The sequence below is a fragment of the Parasteatoda tepidariorum genome, chromosome 4 (assembly GCF_982258835.1).
Source record: "Parasteatoda tepidariorum strain Cologne lab strain chromosome 4, Ptep-v5.0, whole genome shotgun sequence".
Taxonomy (NCBI): domain Eukaryota; kingdom Metazoa; phylum Arthropoda; class Arachnida; order Araneae; family Theridiidae; genus Parasteatoda; species Parasteatoda tepidariorum.
The window spans coordinates 67,878,207-67,902,729 of record NC_141758.1 but is presented as its reverse complement, the minus strand read 5'-3'; the positions used below and the strand labels follow the sequence as shown (position 1 = coordinate 67,902,729).

At 28.8% G+C, this 24,523-nt stretch overlaps 2 protein-coding genes across 3 annotated transcripts; both read left to right on the top strand.

The window, feature by feature from the left end:
- The first annotated feature begins 401 nt into the window (after window positions 1-401).
- On the top strand, window positions 402-14,895 carry LOC107449202 (uncharacterized). 2 transcript variants are annotated; one of them, XM_016064674.4, is made up of 3 exons: window positions 413-696; window positions 4,673-8,208; window positions 14,252-14,895. In XM_016064674.4, the coding sequence occupies exons 2-3, from the start codon at window positions 8,194-8,196 to the stop codon at window positions 14,741-14,743; spliced, it is 507 nt and encodes a 168-aa protein (XP_015920160.1). In that variant the 5' UTR covers window positions 413-696; window positions 4,673-8,193; the 3' UTR covers window positions 14,744-14,895. The 2 variants fall into 2 exon arrangements, with proteins under 2 accessions (XP_087017436.1, XP_015920160.1); XM_087161310.1 differs by lacking the exon at window positions 4,673-8,208 and having other exon boundaries at window positions 402-696.
- Window positions 14,896-18,105: 3,210 nt separating this feature from the next.
- On the top strand, window positions 18,106-23,934 carry LOC139425913 (uncharacterized). Its single transcript, XM_071182404.2, has 2 exons — window positions 18,106-18,243; window positions 21,864-23,934. Exons 1-2 carry the CDS (start codon window positions 18,229-18,231, stop codon window positions 22,776-22,778), a joined length of 930 nt encoding a protein of 309 aa, XP_071038505.2. The 5' UTR covers window positions 18,106-18,228; the 3' UTR covers window positions 22,779-23,934.
- Window positions 23,935-24,523: the final 589 nt, after the last annotated feature.

The following is a 24,523-nucleotide window of genomic DNA, read 5'->3' as shown; positions in this document are numbered from 1 at the left end:
ATGTGGTAATCAGAACTATAATTTTATAAACTAGAATTTCTGGAAAGTAGTTATAATAATTTGAACGGAAAAAATACCAGATAAGTAATTTAAATACCGTTCACTTCGGTGTTATTACCAGAATTATGATTTTTTTTTGTTTCACCATACAGTAGGGTAATTTTTCCTGTTTTTTTTCTTTCTGAGTATTCAACAATTTTTTATTCTCTCATAACAATTTAACTGAAGGTAATAATATTTATTTGAGGAATTTTAATAACCAATATGGTAGCAGTTAGAAGCTGGTCTGTTTTGTATGCATTCATTTTTGATGGAAAATAAATCAGTTTCAAGACTGGACAAAACTACATAATATATAAACGAACAATGTGCTTTTATTTGACTCTTAAGAACAATGAAACTGAAAGACGCATTTCTTACCAATAAATAACAATGATCTTTTTTATCCTAGAGGCTAATTTTAATTGGAGTTTATATTATCACGTAAAATAGTAACGTTATGCTTACGCTACTCATAGCTCTGGCCGTTTCAGTGTAGCATTTTATATATAGCGTTTGTAGCGTTTCAAGTATTTGGCAATTTTTGATTTTGCAAACATTCTAATACAAAATTCAATAATAGTTTAATGAAGAAATGTTTATTAAAATTACCGGAAAATGCTAGCTTTATAAACTGTTCAAATGATTTGCCTTTTGGTGAGACTTATTTATATTTTCTTACGATAAACAATTGTTACAAAATTAACTTTTTTACACTGAGGAAAAAATTGTCTTAACTTCCAGAATATGGTAACATTTACCGTGTTTCTGGCTCTTTCGGAACCCCAAAAAGAAACCCAAAGTATGGCAGTTTTACTGAAGTGCTTTGGTAATGATTTTAGTAAAACTAATAAGGAAATATGGTTTTATAATATTTGATAAAGTTTGGTAAATATGGAAAGGTTTGATAATTTTATTATAATACTTTAGAGCATAGCATAAAAACTATTTATTCGGTTAAACTTACTTTTAATTTTTGTATTTTTTATTAAATGTGGGGTAATATCAACTATAATTTAGAAAAACAAAATTTTCAGTAAACTGTTACCATATGAACTGAAAAATTACCTAATGAATGACTAAAATATAGTACAATTTTGTTTTATTAATCAGAATTTTTCGTTTTCTTTAACCAGAAACGAAATTACTATACAATACAGAAATTTCACCACAATTTTTTTCTCGGTGTAAGAATTTGTTATATTTTTGTTGTTTTAATGAGTTTATAAAAGATTTTCGAAGCGTAAAGTTATCATAAATTCATCTAAAATTATTTTAATTAAAAAATACTAAAAACATTCTTAAAATTAAAAATCAATATAAGTTGCATTTAAAGAAAATCAATGTTCAAAACTAAAATTTGTTTACCCAATTTTTTGTGTTTATAAACAATTCAAATTAAAGAAAGCTCTTGAACAAAAAACCATCTTTTATTTAATTTTTTCAAGTTAGTCAACTATAACCAGAACGTTCGTAATGGTTTATTGTTTAGAGTTATGGTTTTACATAATTTTGTTTCCTAACGTTTATACAATTTAATACATCATGATGAGAGAATTTCTGGTAAACCGTTACCATATGAAAAGAAGAATTACCAAATGAAAGGTTTAAATACCATTTGTTTTTATTAACCAAATTATGTTTATTTTTCTGAAGCGTCACTACCATACAGTATGTTAATTTTACCTGATTTCCTTTTTCCACCTGTTACTTTAGAAAAATTATTAAACTGAATTAACATTTAAAAATATTTTCAAACTTTCTTAAAATCTATTTTTAGCTATAAATATTTTTAAAACAACTTCTGTTTTTTTTTTTTGGCTAATAAATTTATAAACACACGTCCGTCTTCCCATATAAGCTACTCATATTTCAACTAATATAAAGGTTTAAAAAAAAGACAAACATTTTGAAATAAAAATGTTGATTTCTTATGCAGATAAAAAATTCGAATTCGATTTCAATTTTTCAAAATTTAAGATCTCCATTCATGCATGATTTTTTAAATTAATCTTATTGTAAAAATATTTTTTATGTATTTAAATATGCTTATTTTAAATGGTTTATATTTGTTTTTTTTTATATTGTTATTAAATATTTAATAAACTGGGCAAAAATAATTTTTTGATCCTTAAAAATATGTGTTAATTTAAGATTGAGTTATATGAATTGAATAATACGAAAATGAAGCGTCTCAGGTTGAATTCCATTCCTAATTTTAGACATTCGTTTAATTAAACATATCCATTATTAAAATTTAATAACTTTTAATGCACAGTGATTGTTATTTCATGTGTTATTTCATTTTTTAACATTATCATTTCATTATAATTTATCTACAATAATAAAATGATTGTGTGACTACCAGTGTCAGTGAAAAATGTATGATTTCAGATATTCAAATTTAGATGAAGGGTGATCGGCCAATTATATACCCTAATCCTAAATGATTTAAAATTTTGATAATTTTTTTTCAAGAAAGGTGTAATAAAAACTGTCGAAAGATTAGCATCATGCATAGTTTTATACAATTTGCAGATATTGTGTTTTTTCATTTTCAGTTAATTATATGATAACATCAGTGATGTTTGATATCTTACAGCTATATTTGATTGAAAATTAGTTCTATTATGAGTTTATGGCAAGTTCATTGAAATTATTTCTTTTTGTTAATTCATTATATCAAGTATAATTAAAGCTGGTGGCATGTTACCAAATTAGTATTTTAAATACTCTCTGAAACAACGAGATGATTTTTGTTGAAAATTACTCTTTTGTATTGCGTTTTATAGAAATTAAATATTGTTGAGTCGTAGTTGAAATGAAAGAAAAGTTGTGTACGTAAGTTAGGTTTGGTTCTTAGTTGTGTACTTATTGTTTACTTCATTTTTTATTCCTTTTTTATTTTCAATTAATGGAAAAATAACGTTATTTAGGTTTGACTGCTTAGAGCTATATTTAAACAAAAATGAGTTTCACTGAATGTTCATGTCAAGCTCAATTATTATTATTTATTTATTATTAATTCATTATAATAAGTAAAATTAACACTGAAGCATGTCACTGCATTAGTATTTTAAATACTTTCTGAAACAGCGTGTTTATTTTTGTTGATGATCTTTCTTTTGAAACGCGTTTTTATGAACTTCAATATTATAAGTTCGTAGTTGAAATCAAAAAAAAAAAACTGAGTACTCAAGTGCACATTCAATAATCATTTATTTATTTGTTTTTTTTTGTTATCGGATGGGCATACTACTGCTAGCTATTTTGCCATACTTTTAGAATATTTCTAGAATAATTTAGAATATATATAGATAGGTCGATAAAAGTTACTTTAAGTCATTTTTTCAAATTGATCAAGCTTACTACAACTCTAAGCTTATTGAAAAAATCATATAAGCTAAGCGCAGAAAATAGTTCTAGTAAAATTACTGTACTGAATGGTAATGACATTTCTGGTAAAAAAAATTCATTCTGATTTATAAAACAGAAATATACGATGTTTAAACCATTCGTTTGGTAACTTTTCTGTTAATATTGTAACGGTTTACCGAAAGTTGCAACGATTTACCACAACACTGAAAAGCAAATTTAACCAAATAAATAGCTTTTGTGCCATGCTCTAAGGCTGCGTTCCAAAACCTAAACCTGTGGAAACCTAAAGGCTCAACGATCAATGTTCATTTGATGGAACCACGAGATAATATAAATAAATTTCTTTTAGCAATTGTGAACATGTAAATTAGTGAAAGACTTAATCATTTTAAAAACATGTAATGATCTTTATTTTATAAACTACTTTAAAAATATTTAGAGAATAAAGGAAGAATTAAATTATTTCATCCTATTGTTTTATCAATATTAGTCTTAAAATTGTGTCTTTGCGATAGACAGTTGAATTCATAGGTCTGGATCAGCATTCTAGTCAAATTTTTAATTTTTTTTTCATGTATGCATGAACTGAAAATTAAGGAGTTGAAATATGGTTTCTATTACAACAAAACCGGAAAAGGAAGAAAATAAACGTTGAAAAGTGGTTATCAGCGAAACATACTTCTTCATTGCTGAATGTAGTTATTTTTAGCGGAATTTTTCATAAAAGCTTCCTTTTCATAATTCATTCATTATATTGTTATTAGAAAAACATTGAAATTTCTTTTTTCACAAACATTTCAATTAAATACTCTCGTAACAACGTAAATATTAAATAAATAATGTATTATTAACAGTACATAAATTTATTTACAAGTTTCGAAAAATATAAACGGTAAAAAAAAAAATTCTATCTGTAGGAACCCCTGTGACCCTTCCACGGAGCCCTAAGGATCATTTGGAAGCCCCTGCTCTTAAGTATCATGACATAATAACCAAATTTTACTCATTTACCAAGTTTTATCACATATTATAAAATCACAGTTTGCTGTTAATTTTTAACAAAATCATTACCATTATCATTGCCATCGGTAAAAGTTTACCGAAAAATTATCGGTAAATTTTTTTTAAAAAATCGCTAAAAATTACCGAACGTTTTGGAACTCTCAAAGAGCCAGAATCACAGTGAATTTTACCATAAGTTTTGACCACGATTTTTTTCTCAGCGTAGTTTTTAAGTATTCTGTATCTTTTTCAGACCTTGTTGATGTTTTTAATATCCTCATCATCCTTCCCGACATCCCCTCCGAGTGATGAAGACATTGATGAAGAATATTACTCCTCCCCCTGTGGAAAATTTGACGGTGATGGTGAATACGACATTATTATTGATGAAAATGTGATAGATGATTCTGATGAGAGCTATGAGGACATGAACATATCGGATAGTGAAATAGATGAAGATGATCCCACTAATATGGATAATGTAATAGAGTTTATGGGTTACATTTGTGGAAATAAAACCGATGATAAAAACAGAAGACGAAAAAGACAACTATAAAGTTATTAAAAATATAATTATTTCTACATGCTATCGCTAAAAATGTCATTGATTGCCTTTTTGTCAAGGTTTTCCAGCTTTCTCAGTGCAATTTAAGTATTATATACCTTTTGTAGACTTTGTTGATGCTTTTAACTCCCTCATCTTCATCTCTTCCGAGTCATCAAGACAGTGGTGAAGATCAGTACTCCTCCTCCTGTAGAAAATTTGACGGTGATAGGGATTGTGACACTATTATTGATGAAAATGTGATTAACGATTCTGATAACAGTTGTGAGGATATATCGGAAAGTGAAACAAACAAAGATGATCATGAAGATATGGATGACATAATAAAGTTTGTGGGTTACATTTGTAAAAATAAAACCGATGATAAGAGCAGACGACAAAAGATACAACGACAAAATTATTAAAAATAAAACTATATCTGCATGCGATCTTTGAATATGTTATTGATTGCCTTTTGTGTCGAGGTTTTCCAGTTTTACTACAAAAAAAAAGTTCAGAATAGTTGTTCACGGTGTTCTGCTCTTATTTTAATAACAGAAGATGAAATATTTTAAACTCAATTTAATTTTTTCTTAAATTAAAGGAAAAATCCACAGTTCTCTATGGTTTTTAGAAAAAATTTGGCCACATCTAAAATATCATAAGAAGCATTATTTTATAGAAGTGGGTTTCGGATGTTTTAGAGGAATTTTTTTAGGATGAATTTATCTCGATTTTCGAGATGACTACTAATATGAACCAGCATTTTTATTTTATCATTTTAGGTGGTCGGGAGTTGTCCTTCAGTTAACATTCTCATGATCAGTATTTTGTTGGTACACTCGTTTCTTACATTGACAATAGAAAAGCTCATCAAGCTGGACGAATTTTATTTAATAAGCACTCATACACCCAATTACATTTCCATCGGCCTTCGAAATCACCAGATTTGAAATCCACAATTGTGCGATTTCGTGTGATAAATTCCCCAGTGAGTTGATTAAACTCAATTCAACCTACCTAACAAACTATATTGATTCCTTTCCTAACCGAATCCAGGCGATTATCAAGTCCAGAAGTTATTACAAAATGCTAAACTAATTTCGAAATTAATTTATTTATGCTTATTACTTTTTCGGTTAGCTTATGCAAAAGCTTATAAATAGAGTGAATACAACAATTAAGTGGAAAGCTAATTTTAAACTAAAATTTAATTCAATATGCTATCTTCTGCTTCTGAAAATACACTAAACACATTATACCTGGATATAATTAAAAACTGAATAAAATGTAGTATGTATGCATTGGACGCACGTGAAGGTTCGCCTTAATTTTTAAAACCATTTCACCGAAAAAAATATGATATTTGTTGCAATTTGGTTTTCATTTATCTATAATATTATTCATTTTGTTAAATACCTGTATTGATATAAAAATAAGAGTTTTATGGATAACAACTAGTAAGGGAAAAGGAAGAAAATAGTCCAGATTTGAAATAAACTGCTTTCTGCTTGAAAATAAACTGTCCCTATTGAATTTAATCTATAAAATTTGTAAAATTTAAAACTTGTTAAAGTTAAAGTTGTAACCATACATACTGTCTTCTGACGACCACCATTTTTTTCTCTCTTTTTATTTCAAAATATGTTGGCAGATTTAAAACTTGTAAATTTGTTAAAGTTTACCTCATTGTCAAATAATATAGAAAGGAGAGGAAGTCCAATAGTAACTAATGCGGGGAACAGCTCGGAGAGCGGTATGTTATACCATAAAAACAATTTACAGGGTGACCAACATACTTAGCCCAACATCATATATACTAAGATCTAGTGAGCATACGAAGCAAAGTGACAGTTAAGAGGTACGTTAACTGTGAACCTGTGGTTGGACAACTCTACATATATGGTTGCGTACACTGTCTTCTGACGACAGCCATTTTTTTCTCTCTTTCTATTTCGAAATATGTTGGCGGATTTAGTCAACATGGATGATATAAATGTGTTCTCAAAGAAATATCTTTAGTAATACTACAGTACTGTTAATAAAAAGTGCAAATATGCAGAAAAAAACAGCAATAAAAAAGGGAAAGCTTTTCATCACCCCCAACCTTTCACCCATCCCTGTAATGGTTGGGAGTAGAGGAGGATGAAAACAAGTCTCAACCTCTGCTGTTGTTCTTCTTATTGTTGCTTTTGCCTTTATACATAGGAATCGCACCATGCATTGGGGGACGGGTGCACATTATGTCCATTGGTGCTAGCCTTCTTCTCCTATTTATATTCGTTGTTATGGTAACCTTAGCAAGTGCGACCTTTTATCAAATAACATAAAAAATGACATATTTGGTCCATAGCTGCTCTTATTGATCTATTTAAGCCTAATTATGGCGACAAATAGCATGTTAGAATAACGCGAAAATTGTAACATACTTCAGAGTTAATCTATTTATCCCGAAAGCTCGCTAAAACATTATCCAATTTAAAGTAAATAGCAAACATTATTAACTACAAACTTCAATAAACAAACCATACATAATAAATCCATAACCATACATAATCTTGCTTGAAAAAATACCACATGAAACTTCTCTACTAAATAAAATTCAACAGTCTCAGCCCCATCTGGTACAATGCCCACTGTTATTTCAGAGCATTTTTCATTTCAAGATATTCTTTTCACTTATTTTGCTTGTCTCAAGACATTGCAAATTTATTTAATAGTTATAAATGATGGTTTTTAATTTCAAAAAATGTTTCTTGTAAATAGTTAATTTAAGAAATTGAAAAAAAAAATTGCTATCACTTTATATGAGTACTTATTAGTAAAACCTAAAACAAAATACCTTGGATTGCATTGATAGTTTGAACAAAAGAAGAGTTATGCTATTGTTGCTCGTTATTGGTATTTATTTTCAGGAATAGTTAGTCCCATCATCAGACAAATAACATAACACAATAAAAACACATTGCGTGATGAATCATAGATTTACTTTCATATGATATTCAATGAATTTGAAGGGCGCAGGTAGACTAATAAATGATTATAATGAATCAGGAAAATATTAAATACCATCCATTTGCAAGTTATGAAATCTTTTGAAACGCTTTTCAAAAGTTGATCACACAATATTCGAAGGACATTGCGTGATTAAACTTAGACTACATAAAACTATAAAAAGTAATATTTTACAGTTGAAAACTCAACTTAAATTCAATGAAGCAATTTTAAAAATGTCAAATATAATGGTAAGATTTTTTCTCAATTTATAACCAATCTAACTAAATAAAAACTGAGAAAAGGCTCAGATGCTAATCATGATTTATTTTATTTTATTCTGTCTTTTTTGTTTGTAGCTTGTGTCATTTGATTTAATATTAAGTTGTAAAAAATATAGGAAATAAAGTTTTTTCAAAATTAATTCTTTTTTGAAAACAATTTTTAATTGTTTTTTATTATTATTTTTTTATTATATTATTTAATAAGGGTCTTAAAATTATTGAATTATGAGTTATATAAATTTTTACACAATTTTATCAAAGTAATTTTAAATGTCAAAACACGAAATTTGAACAAAATCGGATGAATAGTTCTTTAGAAATAAAACTTAAAAATATGGCTTTTATTAAATAATTGCTCAGGTACAACAAATTTGTAACTCCAACAAATTTGTTCACATTTTGCATTTTGTCATTTAAAATCGCATAGTTTAAAATAGTGTAAAAATTTTTACGCCTTACAATGCATTTCGGTGACAGTCACTTCATTAACATGCATTTTGGTGACAGTCACTTCATTTACATGCATTTTGGTTACAGTCACTTCATCAATAACATCATACGTTTCATCTACAGCACTCATCATCAGATCAATCTATCAATTAGGTCAGGCGATTTTGTCAACCGGGTCATTTTGTCAACAAGGTCGTTCGTCAACAAGGTCGTCTCCTCGACAGGGTCATTTTATCGACATTATTTAGAAAATTTCAGGGTTTCGTAATTTTAGTATATTTTTTCGTGTCTCAATTTTTTAAAATCAGTATAAAGCAAAATTTGTGTCCCATGTGCGATAGCCAAAAAAGAAAAATGATTTTTAGTGAAATCATATTGTTTCTTTAAGACAAACTTTATTAACATTGCTTACAATTCACAATCGAACGCATCTTTTAATTATCATTTTCGAGTGGAGAAATATCCAAATCCATATCATTTACAATGGGATTATGATACCTAAAGTAAGATACGAAATGTTTGAGTTCTATTTTTTCAATATTTCTAGCAAAAACTGCATCAATGATAGTTCCCCCTTTGGTTGTTGGATCATTCCTACCATTTATCATTTCCAATCCAAATTTGTCTTTAAGGAAGGTTAATAATGTTTCAGCTTCAGGTAACGAGAAATTCACATTAAAATCTCCTGCAAGGATCACAGGCAATAATCACAGGCACAATAATCAGTTTCTTCACCAGTAACATCTGCCAGAGCTTGTGAACCTGCAGTGGATAGTGGCAATAAAGATGTTCCGTCATCAATAAACAGTTAGTTTGAATAATTGTTTTAAATCGTCTGCTGATGTAACTGCAACTCTAGCTGGTTGCTAGGAAACCAAACGACTTTTTCTTGTTATTAATGTTTTGTTTTGCTTATCGTTTAACGCAACTTTGTTGGAAGTCGCATTAGAAATTTCATTTTGCACGTATTTATTTCTGAGATTGATTGTTTAGATTTAATTTTTATTGATAAGCCTCGTTAAGTCAATTGCAATAACTACTTTGAATGTTTCTTGATATAACAAGTGAAGGAAGAGGGGAAAAAAATAAGGGGGAAAAGGAAGTGAATTAATGAAGCAGCATTCAATCCAATATTAATAAATACGGAAATAATTTTAGAATTGAAAATTGTGCTTTTCTTTCCTTTTTTTTAATTAATTGATAGTTAGTTGGAGAGCTTTTAACGGCTATCACCATCAACTTTTTTTGACAATGTAATAAATCAATAATCATAGATGGGCAAGAATAATTCTCCGATTATCACTAAGCATGAATCATTTCATCAACAAGGTTGTTTCGTCGAAATTCCATTTCGTCTTCTGTGTATTTTGTTAATTCGGCAGCTTCGTCGACTATGTCTAACCGTCCACCGGTCATTTCACCAAAAGGGATGTTACCGGGACAGGACTTCGGCAAGTCGTTTCATCACTCGCACAGAAAAAAAAGAAAAAGGAAAGAAGAGAAATGAATAACTAAATATGAAAGGGAAACTTTGAGTCGCATTATTCATTAAATAAGTGATTCGATTTATTAATAAGTAAAAATACGCAAGAAATGCAAAACACTAGGAGACCATAATTATTTTACTATTTATTTTTGGTGGAACCGTGGTGGCTCATGGGATAGAATGCTTTTTTCCAATGGGGTGACCCGGGCTCGAATCCCAGCGATTTCTGTTCGATACGAATTCAGCACCCAGCACACACCGATCACAGTGCTGACGTAAAATACCCTCAGTAAAACATCCTAGACGGGTTAGAGTCCCCTTGCTGTCAGGCTAACCGTGAGAGTTTTTAATGGTCTTCCTCTGTATGTAACGCATGTGCAGGTTAGTTCCATCAAAAAAGCCAAATAAGACGAATACTGGGAGAGATGTACAAGGCTACAAAGTTAAACATTAGTAGTAGTAAACTCTGAACTGGTTCGGCTGTTGAACGACGTTCATAAAATAGAAAATAAAATATTTATTTCTGTCAATTTATCAGCCACGAGTCGTTAATGCATAGCATAGAACCTGGATGAATTATTTTATTTGTTAAATAAAAACTACATTTTTGATTTCATTGAGATCTCTTAGTTTATTTAAACTGTAACATTCACAGAATCAAGATCTTTAATTTTTTTAAGATCTTTTTTTTAATGATGCTTCTTATTTTTTACACACATTAAATGTGATTTTTGTTATTAGTGAGTAATTTCTTTGACCTAGTTAATATAGTAGAGCGGCATAATTTAAAAATTTAGTTATAGTTTTGGATAAAAACATTAAAATCTTTATTTTTCTGAGTACAAGATACGAAATAACTTTTAGATATTAGGACATTTTAATCTCTATCTCCAATGGTTATACTGGAGAGAGGAATAGGGGGTAACAGGGGAATAGATATAAATATTGCTATCTAGAAAAGTTTGGTTTTATTTCGATGCATTTCTCTTTTCTTAAACGAAACAATATTTTGATAGAACTAATATCTATGAAGTAATGAGGGTTTAATGTATGAAAATTATAATTTTTGACTAATTCTCTTTTACTCATAAAATTATTGCAACTATATGAAACAATTAATTTGATCAACTTCACATTAATTTTATTTGAGGAAGCGTAAAATCTATTTGAGAAACATTACTTAACTTGTCTATATAACAATGCTCGGCGTTAAATATGAGTACACAACTACTCATTGTATGTAAAAACTTTAATAACGTTTGAAATTGAATTTCTATTGACTATGCTTCAGTCTCAATAAATTCAGCTTAAATACATTGGAAGCAATACCACACTTGCCTAGATAGCAAAGTATAAATTGGTTTAAGTACGAAACTGTATATTTTATACATAAAGCTTAAATATCCTCAAAATTATTTGTGATATCAATCTTAAAATTGATTTCATTAGATTCTGTTGCTTGTCTACATATAATTATTTAAGTTTTTCCCTCGAATAAAACATTAAATACCCCACTACTGAAATTATGAATATATTATGAAATAAACTTGAATAAAATGTTTCACTTTTTTCTCTAAATGCTAATTTTTTTTTTTTTTTTTTTTTTTTTTTTGCTGACGCTGCCTTATGGAGATTCTGTTAACAATTCAAGCGCAATTGTTACCAGGATTCAAACGAATCTTAAATCGTTGATGAATACTTAAATCGCTTACTCCCAACCACTTTACAAATTGATGAATCAATCAATTTTGACACTATGTGAGAGATAGTAAGACGAGGTAATTTCTCTTATAAACAACATTTAACAATGCCCAGCAGAACAATGGTAGGAAAATTAAAGTATAAAAAGCTCATAACCTCTCCGATGGATATTATATGAAATACAAAGAGTAGTAAAATAAAATTTAAAAAACATTAGCTATTGTAACGTCGGGATACATCGAAATAGCTTAACGTAGCTGAACGTTCACTAAGCTATCCCCATATATAGTAAGTAAATATCCCAAGAGGAACATAGGTACAGATTGCCAACCATCCCTAAGTTCTGCAGGCCGAAGTTGATAAGTACTCAAATTGCTTACTCTCAGCCGTGCTAAAAACTGATGCTACAGTCAATTGATAATTTATCACTATATGGAAATACTCCAGCCTCACATATGCTATCATTACAACAGCTATTATTCTTTACGGAGAACTCAATGGCCAGTTAAATCACTGTTTGTGGCCCAAATTTTTTTAAGAAACGTGGAACACAACTTTTATTGATTGTACGTAAGAAGTTCTTGACCGATTCAATTAACGAAACAAATTTCTTTAATTGATACGATGACGCCCTTTTACGTTCTTAGTGGTCCAATATTCCATTTTAGTATCTCATATATTGAACCTCTAAATTCATTAAACCAGGGAGAAAAAAAACAACTTTTTGATAATAAATGGCTCTCCAGAACTAAATTTTGTCAAACTGATTAAAATTTATGCATTATATTTTTTGTATTTTATATTATTTCTCTTTTTTCTACTCTGAAAAAGAAGTATGGTCAAAACTACCGGAATATAGCAAAATTTACAGGGGTTCTATTGGAATACCAAAAGCTCAGACTTTGGTAATGATTTTTGTAAAATTAATATCAAAATATGGTTTTCTAATACGTGATAATATTTGGTAATTTCATCATGATGCTTCAGAGCAGGGCATGAAAATCATATATATATATATATATATATATATATATATATATATATATATATATATATATATATATATATATATATATATATATATATATATATATATATATATATATATATATATATATATATATATATATATATATATATATATATATATATATATATATATATATATAATATATATATATATATATATATATATATATATATATATATATATATATATATATATATATATATATATATATATATATATATATATATATATATATATATATATATATATATATATATATATATTCCTTTTATTATATAATGTTTCGCAGTAGACTGAGCGTAAAAACACGGTTCCCAGCAGAACACCGAAGTTAAGCATCACAGGCTGTGGTCAGTAAGCGGATGTGTGACCACTTTGATCAATCTGCCTTGGGACCGAGGGTGTGCGGTATCGGTCGTCGTTAAAACTGTTCTACTGTAAAGTACTCGACTTCGCGCGCAGTCGGGTTACCAAAGCAGGGGAGCCATCCATCTGCATAGGATCAAAATTGCGATGGCACGTCTTCGGATCATCCTCAGGGATGTTTCCCAGACCGTCGCCAATGGCCCACTGTGCAGCTCTAGTGTGACTAAAATAAAGTACCTACCGTACCTTGAATATATAATTTATTAATAACATTCATAAGATACTTTATTGACGAGTGCAGCTTAACCCCGACCCGCCTCGACAGGGGGCATCTAGGGAATACTGAAGTCTGGAAGAGAGTATCCGAGTTCTATCAGTACAAGAAAACAAATAGATTGGGTAGATGAACAAAGGAGATCTGCGAATGAAACAATCTTGAGAATGATCGTGGGCTTCACGTGAGTTGTACAGATGTACAGATGTGCTGTTAACAAAGCTCCAAGGTACAACTGAAGAATGTTTCCTATCTTAACATAAATTTACAGATGTTACATGCGGAATAGAGCATGAAACTTGTGTAATAAAGTGAGAGGCCCTTCAACTTTATCAGCAACATGGTCTGAAAATGAAGGTTGTAACATTGGCAGCTAAAATTTTTTTATTTTATTGAAAATTAAATTCCTATTGTTTACTTATTTATTAGTTTCTTATACTTCTACAGTATAATTAAGTACTCTGTATTGAATATTCCTAATCAATCATTTACAACTTGACTTTAAAAGTTTAATTTTAGTTATATGCACTGAATTTTTAAATTCGTATTTTTTTTCCAGAATTTGAACTTCTGATACTTTAAATGTTGCCTTTTTGTGTTTCACGTGAAAAATGTATGATAACCCAAGGCAACCATTTAATGCTACGATAATTACTTCCTCAATCTTATTTGAATAATTTATGTAACGTTAATTATTTTTCAGGTTTCAATAGTTGCAATTTGTGTCTACCTAGCTGCTTCAGTAGTAAACAGTCAATCGACAGAAGAACCAGATGTAACAATACTGTGCCCGTGTGATGCAGATGATGAAGCATGCTTCAACGATTGTATGAAAGATTACGCCTTAACAGACTGTCTATGTGAAGAAAATGATGAAGCTTGCAGGGAAAAATGCCTGGAATATGAAATGGGTAGTGGAAATTTTAGTAGTTCTGAAGAAGGTAGTTCAGATGAAGGTAGTTCAGACGAAAGTAGTTCAGACGAAAGTGGTTCCGAAGAAATTAGTCTCAGCCAAGAAAACGGATCAAATCGCCGTAAAAGACAAACTAGTAATCAGAGAGGTCAACAAGGTCAAGGAGGAGATCAGCAAGGCCGAGGAGGAAGTCAGCAAGGACAGAGAGACGGACAGCAAGGCCAAGGAGGAGGACAGCATGGTCAAAGAGGAGGTCAACGAGGGCAGTCAGGTGGGCAGTAAGGACACGGTCAGCGTGGACAGCAAAGCTAAAGCGGTGGACAAAGGAGCGGATAGTAGGGGCAGCGTAAATGTCAGCAAAGATAAAGTGTATAGCATAAGACCAACATTATTGTTGAAAGAATAAAAATGACATATTTTGCAATTTAAAGAAACACCGAACTTCAATGAAATAGTGTATTTGTTTATTTCAAAACTAATAATTTCAATGACATTTCTGACATTTTCACATTCATTGTAACATTTTCTGAGATTTTCAAACTAAAATAATATGTAACGGGATGCAGGTGAAATCAAATATCCTGACCCAAGTTAAACAAATACAATTATTTATTAATAGAGTCATATTAATCATAACATTTTAATCATCGATATTTTCCAATCTGGCACAATAATAACACGGTTCCTTATACCCTAAATAAACCTAGCCTGTTATTACATAACCTAATAATAACCCTAACTGAAGTATCAGATTATGAAACACATTTATTTTTACCGTATTAAAACGCCTTAAAATAGTTTGATCATAAAAATTACATTTTTAAAATATTTGATACAATTTTTTTCAAAAAAATCTTATTTAAAGAACTACAAAAAAAAACTTTACGTCATCAAAAATGAAAGTTTTCTGATATAAAACATACCTCAAAAGTTTAATTAAAAGTTTCAGCACTCTGATGCATTTACTGTAGGTATGGTTATATTATGCATTAAAGGATTAGATAAAAAGAAGGAATTTTTTTATTAGAACAATTTCACAATCAGAAATAAAACTGACACGTTTAATGATACAGCTATCCTTTTTAGTAGTCATTTCTTCACGAAGTCACGAAAAAACGATAGTTTAAAATGCTAGATTTCGTGACGAAGCATGAACTCTAACATTTTAAACTAAACTAGTTATATACTAATTGGGTAGCTTAGTACATTCTGCGAATTCTAAAATTTCTTATGTGATTTTAAAACTGTTTGAATTATGTGACGGGATGGTACAGGAATTAGTGGGATCACTTTTCAAACAGGTTTCTTTAATTTGAATCTCCTGTAGTGATGACAGTTAGCTTATTTGCTAATACTCTTTTTATTTAAAGTCTTATTTTCTAATGCTCTTCTTATTTAAGGTCTTATTTTCTAATCAATTCTGTTATTCAATAGATGCTAACTTCATGCTTTTGACAAAATTTGTATTCTGAAGCAAATAAATTACAGTAAAGGATTAAATTTATGTGACAAACCTCAATTTTACACAGTGTTCACTCTCTGCCTAGGAAACGGTTTAGTCAAAATTTGGATAATTTTGAACTACTTTTAGTTTTAATTTTTTTCTATGAAAATATATATATGATTCTTAACTTTAAATAAGACAACAGAAATTTAATTTGAGTATCAAACAAGTCATGATACGAATCATAACATATGTAGAGGGCTTTTAAGAAGGAGCTTAAAAATTTTCTAAATTTTGTCATGTTCTCGTTCTTTTAAAAACGAACAAAAAAAACTCAACACAAAATAAAATCACAAAATTAATCTAAAAAAATTCCCAAGCTCAAGTGGTTTCTATAAAAATCTAAGGGATTATATACTTAAATGTGTCTGTTATTATCTCAAACAATTTTCTTTTTGCAAATTTTCCCATTTATTAAATTGTGAAATTGTGGGATAAAAAGTCTTTTTAGTCACGACAACTTAAAAATATTTCTGTTCTTATCAAAACAAATCATAAAAAAATATTCTCTTGTCATAAAACTAAATTTTTATGAAAGATTCTGTTATTGTAGATTAAAGTTTTAGATTTTGAAATTAAATCCAGATTTATGAATGTCGAAACAACATTGTGGAGACAGATTTTTGGAAACCCTTTTTGACAAAAACATCAAAGTTCATTTCTCCAAAACTTAGCTCTACCATGAACTAATTTTTAAGTGCAGTAAAAATATTCAGAGGGATTACAAAACAGTGTTTTATTTCATAACTGATAAGTAAAATACTCATGTAATAGTCAATTGATGTTAAAAGGGTCAGTGGAGATTTAAGATTTTCCAACTTCGAAGCCACTAGCAACATACTAATAATATGCCGCTTTTAACAGCCGAAGTTACTCAGATGAGCTGGTAGTCTTCAATCTGAAGCTTTGTTGGCTCCCATCCACCACCTGTGAAAGAACCTCAGCCCTTTACAGTGACAGCATATTGCCTTAACTACTATGCCGACATAGTTCAATAATTAAACTTCACTGTAAATAATTACACCACTAGATAATGATCGTTAATTGGTAAAAAGCCTTCAGTCACTGATCATAAAAATTAATGCATGTCTGTAAAACTATCATGACCATAATATCACAGGTCTGTACGTGAAATTTTTCTCGTAAAATATATAGCCTATGACCGTCATGTAACGTTATTCTTGTGAAAGCTATCCTGAGTTTAGACCCTGACACTGTTTGAGACTTAAGCGATTTGTTTCTCGAAACCTGTCAAACCGTGAAATGAGGCAAGATAGTGTAATGTCGTCATCTGCTGACGAGTGGGAGATGGCATAATTGCATCTCATGATTTGTTTACCGAGATTAGCAATGTAAAGGAAGTGCGAAGGAGGCGTTGTTTGACGTCCGCTGTGTTTGAACACTGGACTTATGTGTCCGTTGATTTATGCATTAACCACCTTAGAAAATGGATTATAGTACACCCCAGATTGAGTTATGAAGCTTTTCATATTAACCGTATAAATTAATGGTTAACACTAATTTTGCTGAAATTCGTACCAACTATGAGTTTTTTTTTTATTACAGAAGGGAACTTGTTGTATAAATAAACGGTAAATTCTCCTGATTCTGCTGAAATTATTCATAAATACGGGGGCTGAACGTTTTTCTGAAAGAAGGGAGCTAACCGTATAATTTAATGACTATCTCTCCGAATTTTTCACAAATTTCTTAAAATATAATCGTAATATAATAGTAATATGAAAAATGAAGTAATTCTATTTGAAATCTTTTCCATTGGCTTTAGCAAGATGTATTTATTTGGGGGAAAATTGTTCAGATTTAGTAAGAAATATATTGTTAAGATTCTTCGACATATTAAACTTTAAAACTTTTAAAAACACATTCTTTGGTTTAATAAAATTTCTTAGTAAAAATGTCACTTCATAGTGTAAAACTGAAAAATGATTATCTTTCTTTTAAATTATTCTGTTATGAGGCAATGTTGGAAGACAATGGCTTTTTTCAAATTATATATTCTTTTACTTTTCACGGAAAATATCTTCTACATCATTAACATTCATTAAATTTCTCACACCTCTAACATAAAAAAAATAATAGATTGATATATTATTGCGCATATCTTTCAGCAGGACGAGAAATATATTATCAATAAAAAATATGCTAAATCAATTTCGAAAAGAAAAGAAAAGATTATTTAAGTTGATGTGAACTTAAGAATGTATTCTTATGCAACTAACTGTTAAGATTAAGACTTCGAAAGATGCGGAGCTTTCAAGTAATGTTTTTAATATCCAATTTGCTTTCTATAATTTATGTATGATTCTTATAAGAAATATTTCAAGGATGTTTAAATTAAATTTTATAGCTTTAGTAATTACTGCTTTAATAGTTTAAAAATTACTCGTTAATAGTTTAAAAATTACTCATTTAAAAGCAGATTAATCGGCCATATTTTATTTTCCAATGTTTTATTTTCAGAAAGGTGCTGAAATTCTGCCAAATCAAAAAATGCAACTAAATATGTTGTATTCTTTGGGCAAAAGCCAGCATGCAGAAAAGAAATTTTAATGATCAAAATACGTTTGTTAATAAGAAGATAAAAGGTTGTTAATGAAAATTTTGAGTATTTCTTGCAAGAAAGTAATTTCAAATATGACATATAAATCGTTTCATTTTTGCATTTATTTTACCATTAATGTATAAAATAATATCATTCTGTTAAATGCTCAGTCATATTATAAAAACTAAATGTTTCTGAGTAAGTATGAAATAAAATATTATTATACACTTTGCCGTATCATTATATGGAAAACCAGTAGGTATTTTATTAGTCGTTCTAAACCCTGTGTGAAATATTTACCATTACATACTTTGCTTGCTCAACATTAAGTCATTCTAAGGAATGCCTTGGCAATGTGCGAAATATTTATAATTTCATACTTTTTTTATGATTGATCTTTCTTTAGAAGGCCTAGAGAATTTGGGAAAAATTAAATGTTTCATTTTTGCCAGTATGCCATTAGTCATTCTGTAGATTGCTTGGTTTAGGTGTGAAATATAAATAATTCAATACTTTGCTGGTTTGTTTTTAATCATTCCTTAGAATGCTTAGACAAAGTGTAAAATATTAAACATTTAATACTTAAACAGTTTGTCATTAGTTATTCTGTAGAATTTATTGGCAGGTCATGAAATATAAATCATGAATGAAATATAAATGATGCATGGAATATAAATCATTTGCTGGATAATTTTGGCTTTCTGCATAATACCAGCTTTTATACAAAGTCGATAACATATACAAATATTATTTCCTTCTATACTAACAAAAATCATAAGTTCAGCCGCCGACGCCGATGTGGGTGTTTAATGTTAACGTTATTTTTTATTTTGCTGCGCAAAGGGTAAGTGACTTAGAAACTTCAAATTATTAATGAAAATTGTTTTTACCATGTAAAAAATGTACACGATATACAGTGATGTAGGAAAATTCAACATTCTGCAATTAATTCGAGAATTAACAGCTATTAAACGTGTCTGAAACAAAATCACCTACGTGTCGTTGTACAGACAGCAGAGATGTAACTGCAAAGTTGAAATTTGACATGCTGAACGGGCCTTGTTTGTTTGTGAACTTAAGTTTGTTCGAACGTAGGTGAAATTTAAGAGCTCTTTTAGTGAATTTTTTTCACTTTTTTTTTTACTTTTAATAGTCATATATCCATTGTTATCGAAAGATTTATCTCTCTCGAGACTATCATTTTATTAGTTCTCGCTTGACTTTAAGTCAAAAGTATCAAACAAAAAAGGATAAATAGAATAAAAGAAAGAAGAGAAAGTGATCAGATGTTGTCATATAAGAAAAATACTTTAAAAATATAAATGTTTTAAGAGAGATTAAAAACCGTTCTATATTTGAGTAAGGTCATAGAATATAAGATTGTAGTTATAGATTGATAACAAGTAAAATTACTTCTCATCTATTACTTCTTATTGTGTCACACATTTTATATTCCTAAGTTCAAATTTTTTTTCAGATACAGTTAATTATTTCTCAAATTCAAATAATCGTTCAGTTGTAGTTTTCCTCTCCATATATACGCAACTGCGGGTTGGTTCCATCTATAAGTCTTCCACGAAAGCAAATTTCTTCCAAGAGTTCCCTTATTTTCTGGATTATGTTCAAAATTACAAAGCTACGGAATTGAAAATTGATAGTCGTAAACTCAGAATTGGATCGGCTGTTCAACGCAATCAATAAAATATTTTTAGGGAATTCGAGATGGCTTAAGACGTAGGGGGATTTGGTACTCATTCCCAATGATGTGACCAGGCTTTAATACGTTGATGTGATCTTTTCGTGCACTGTTTCTGTTTTTACAGACCACACTTTTGATGAAAAATTGGCCCCGTGATAAACGGATTCTATATTAGAGTCAACTTGCCGGTTAACAATGGAAAGTTTTCCACTTCCTACAATACAAATGCGGATCAAAAAGCTCAATTAAAAAATCCTCCACGCAAGCGAGTTCACTCGAATATTTGTCCCGTTATATTTCTTGTCTTTTGGGTTGAAATATAACTTATGAGGCCAGGGAATTGAACATTAATAAATGCAAAACGTTTTGTTCAATTTTTTTTAATAGTTTCTCTTTTAAAGTTTAAATTATTCATTCACAGCGACAGAATAAAATTCAAAATGAAAAATCTATAAATATCAATTAGATTAGGGGGTATATATAACATGTTAACATATGTTACCTGAGCTAAATGTCATAAGTTTATTAATGTGATTGAATTATTCCTCTTGAATACAGTGTGATTCAACGTTGAAAAAATGCTAGTTTGTCCCCCTGAGCAATTTTCCAGTTTTTATTCTTCTTTAAACTGCATTAAATAAACAAGGCTTTCTCTCCGGAAAAAAAATGTGCCATGATAAATTTCTTTGATCTTCTTTGATCTCGTGAAAATTATTTAAGTTAACATTCATAAATATGTTGATAGTAAAATAGTCCCTTGGATGAATGTGGCGACAATCATTTCATCAAAAAATGTCGCAAAACTAATTTCCAACGTTAGAAGTGCTTTTGAGCCTATGTTTGATTGCGTTATTAAAAAACACAAAAAACTATTAAATCTGTAGTTTTAAAATAAATCATTTATAAGTTCATATATACTCTTGATTTATACATTTAAAATATATATCATATCATATCATATATATATATATATATATATATATATATATATATATATATATATATATATATATATATATATATATATATATATATATATATATATATATATATATATATATATATATATATATATATATATATATATAATAAGAATTCAAAATGAAGATAAAACAAAGAAAAATTATAGACATATGAAAAAAGGGGAGAAATAATAAGTATAAAAATAACAAACAACAGTTTAAGAAAATTTTATTTAAAAAAAAAAACGGAAAAAAAAAAGATTTTGCGAATATAATCGTGTGGGCTGATGAAAAGATTTTTTTTCCGGTTTTTTTTTAAATAAAATTTAATCTTCTTTTCTCTTTTTTTTAACCGTTGTTTGTTATTTTTCCACTTATAATTCCCCCTCCCCCCCACTTTTTCTTATGTCTATAATTTTTCTTCGTTTTATATTCATTTTGAACTTATATATATATATATATTTTGAAAAAATCACGAAATTCTCTTTCTCTCTATCTTTTAAATAGGCGTTCTTCTTTATTTCTACCAAATTTTAAGTATTTTATATCCTAATGCCAGAAATTTTCTTTTTAAATTATTTAATCAATTAAATTCTCTTTTTAATTATCTACAAAATTATTTAATTAGTTTGAAAAAAAATGGATGTGTAAATATAATTTATTTGTTTTTACAGGTCAAAACTCTATTGATTTTGATTCTCTGGGCTTTTTGTTATATTAATGTGTTTTGCCGTCCAACTGAAAACTGTAACTGTTCAAATAAAATATCAAATATTAATTCTAATGAGGATGTATGCCAATGTGGAGGTTTATCTAGTAACAGTAATCAAACGGATGATAGCAGTGAAAGTGGTCGATATGAACTTGATGGAAGTATAAATAAACTGGATGATGAAAAGGATAACAATGAAGACATAAAGGAGGGCGATAAGGTAGATGATCTTAAAGATAATGAAACAGGAGATTCAAAAAATGATGACGAGAAGATCAACTCTAATGACTCAGGCGAAAGAATTAAAAAGGATATAAGTGATGATAACGAAAGAAGCCAAGAGGATAAAAGTGACGATAATGAAAGTAGTCAAGAGGATAAAAGTGAAGATAATGAAAGTAGTCAAGAGGATAAAAGTGATGATAACGAAAGTAGTCAAGAGCTTAAAAGTGATGAAGACGAAAATAATGAAGAGGATAAAAGTGATGATAATGAAAGTAGTCAAGAGGATAAAAGTGACGATAATGAAAGTAGTCAAGAGGATAAAAGTGATGATAACGAAAGTAGTCAAGAGGAAAAAAGTGATGATGACGAAAGTAGTCAAGAGGAAAAAAGTGATGATAACGAAAATAATGAAGAGGATAAAAGTGATGATAATGAAAGTAGTCAAGAGGAAAAAAGTGATGATAACGAAAGTAGTCAAGAGGAAAAAAGTGATGATAACGAAAGTAGTCAAGAGGAAAAAAGTTATACTAACGACAGCAGCCAAGAGCATAAAAATAATGGTGACAAAAGTAGTCAAGAGAATAAAAAGGAAATGAAAGTGAGGAGAGAAAAGTTTTACTTATATATCCACCAAAAGAAAATAATTGCTTAGTTATAATCGATATACGTAATCTTGTTATTTATTCGTTTTAATACTATAAAAAAAATTTATTTTATTTAGAGTTATACTAAAAGTAATACATCAATTTATTATTCAGCATTGATCTATCATTTTATATCAGAAAGAGTAGATTGAGAGAGACGAAGTATATGATTTTAATAAACAAAAGCGCTATTTTGAAAAAATAGATTTTTTTTCATTACTCTTACATAACGTAGGGGAGAGTCGGGTAGCCCCGCCCACCCGCCACTATTGCTTTCCCATCTCATTAAATAATGCAAAAAGAATGAACCAAAAAAAGAATAGTTTAACTTAACAAAATAGAAATTTAAAAAAACATGTTTTTCAGCTCTTTTCAAAATGTGTTGGGTAGCCCCGTCCAGTTACAAAAATTTTGTTTTTTGACTATTTTTTCAGGTGTAAATGAAAGTGACCAATGTATTGACAATAGATAAACCTCATTTATCATTTTTATCACAAAATTATTTTATTTATTGCATATTTATATACTCTTACTTTTTGTAAATTTGTAATTACTCGAACAATTTTTCACATATAAACTTCTTTCTTCGTGCAAATTAAACTTAAGACTACATACTTTAATGCTGTATGTATAGAAAAAAAAAATTTTAGTATTAAAATGAAGTTTAATCGAAGCATTCAACAAATTTTTCTTAATCTCATGACTACTGTATTCAACATATTTTAAAACTATTGTTTACCATGTTAGCAGCTGCATAAATACTTGAAACTTTGAAAATAATCTTTTTTCAATATAACAATTAATGTCCGATGGCCCATTGACTTGAAAAAATATTCTATACATATGAAATTGACTGTGGGTGGGGATACCCGCTGGGCGGGGCTACCCGACTCTCCCCTAACTTAAATTATTGAAATAAACATATTATTTTCTAATATTGATGTTTCCTAAACCTTTTAAATGCTTAAATAATAAATATTCTTAATTTAAGTTTGCATCAAGATATTCAAAATGTTATCTGCGAATAACAAGAATCAATAAGGAGTATGTGAAAAAATATTATACTAATTAAATAACGTTTTATGTGCAAAAAGTATTATTTAATTTCAAACTACTAAACTTTCGCAAATACATTTTCTTGAATAAAATTTTAAATTACTCAAAGCGATAATTCAAATTCTGAGAAATGTACCATTTTGTAATTAATATTATTAATATTATTTCTGCATGTATTTAATATACAAATAGCTTTAATATTATTACTCTATGTAATTAATATAAAGATAGCAATAATATTGTTTCTGTATGTAATTAATATAAAGATAGCATTAATATTATTACTGTATGTTATTAATATAAAGATAAAATACGGACTACTACGCAGAATATTTTTAAAATCTACTAAAGTTATTGTCGATTCTAAAAAAATTTTCTTATAATTGTATAACACACGATTTCTACAATATATTCGAAATCTGAATAATAAGTTTATTTATGATTTAGATGATTAAAATAACATATTTAAACAGAAACTATATTTTAGAATCGCATCCTATATTTCCAAAACATTAGATGGATCTACTTATTTTCTTATTATTTCCTCTCCTATTAATGTTTTATGAAATAAACTATTTTAAATATTGAGCAATATTATTTTAATTTGTCCCTTGCAGTATGCACAACAAATATATACATGACAAATTTAGAGAAGCAAATGTGATTCAGATAATTAAATTTCGGCATATGGCTTGGT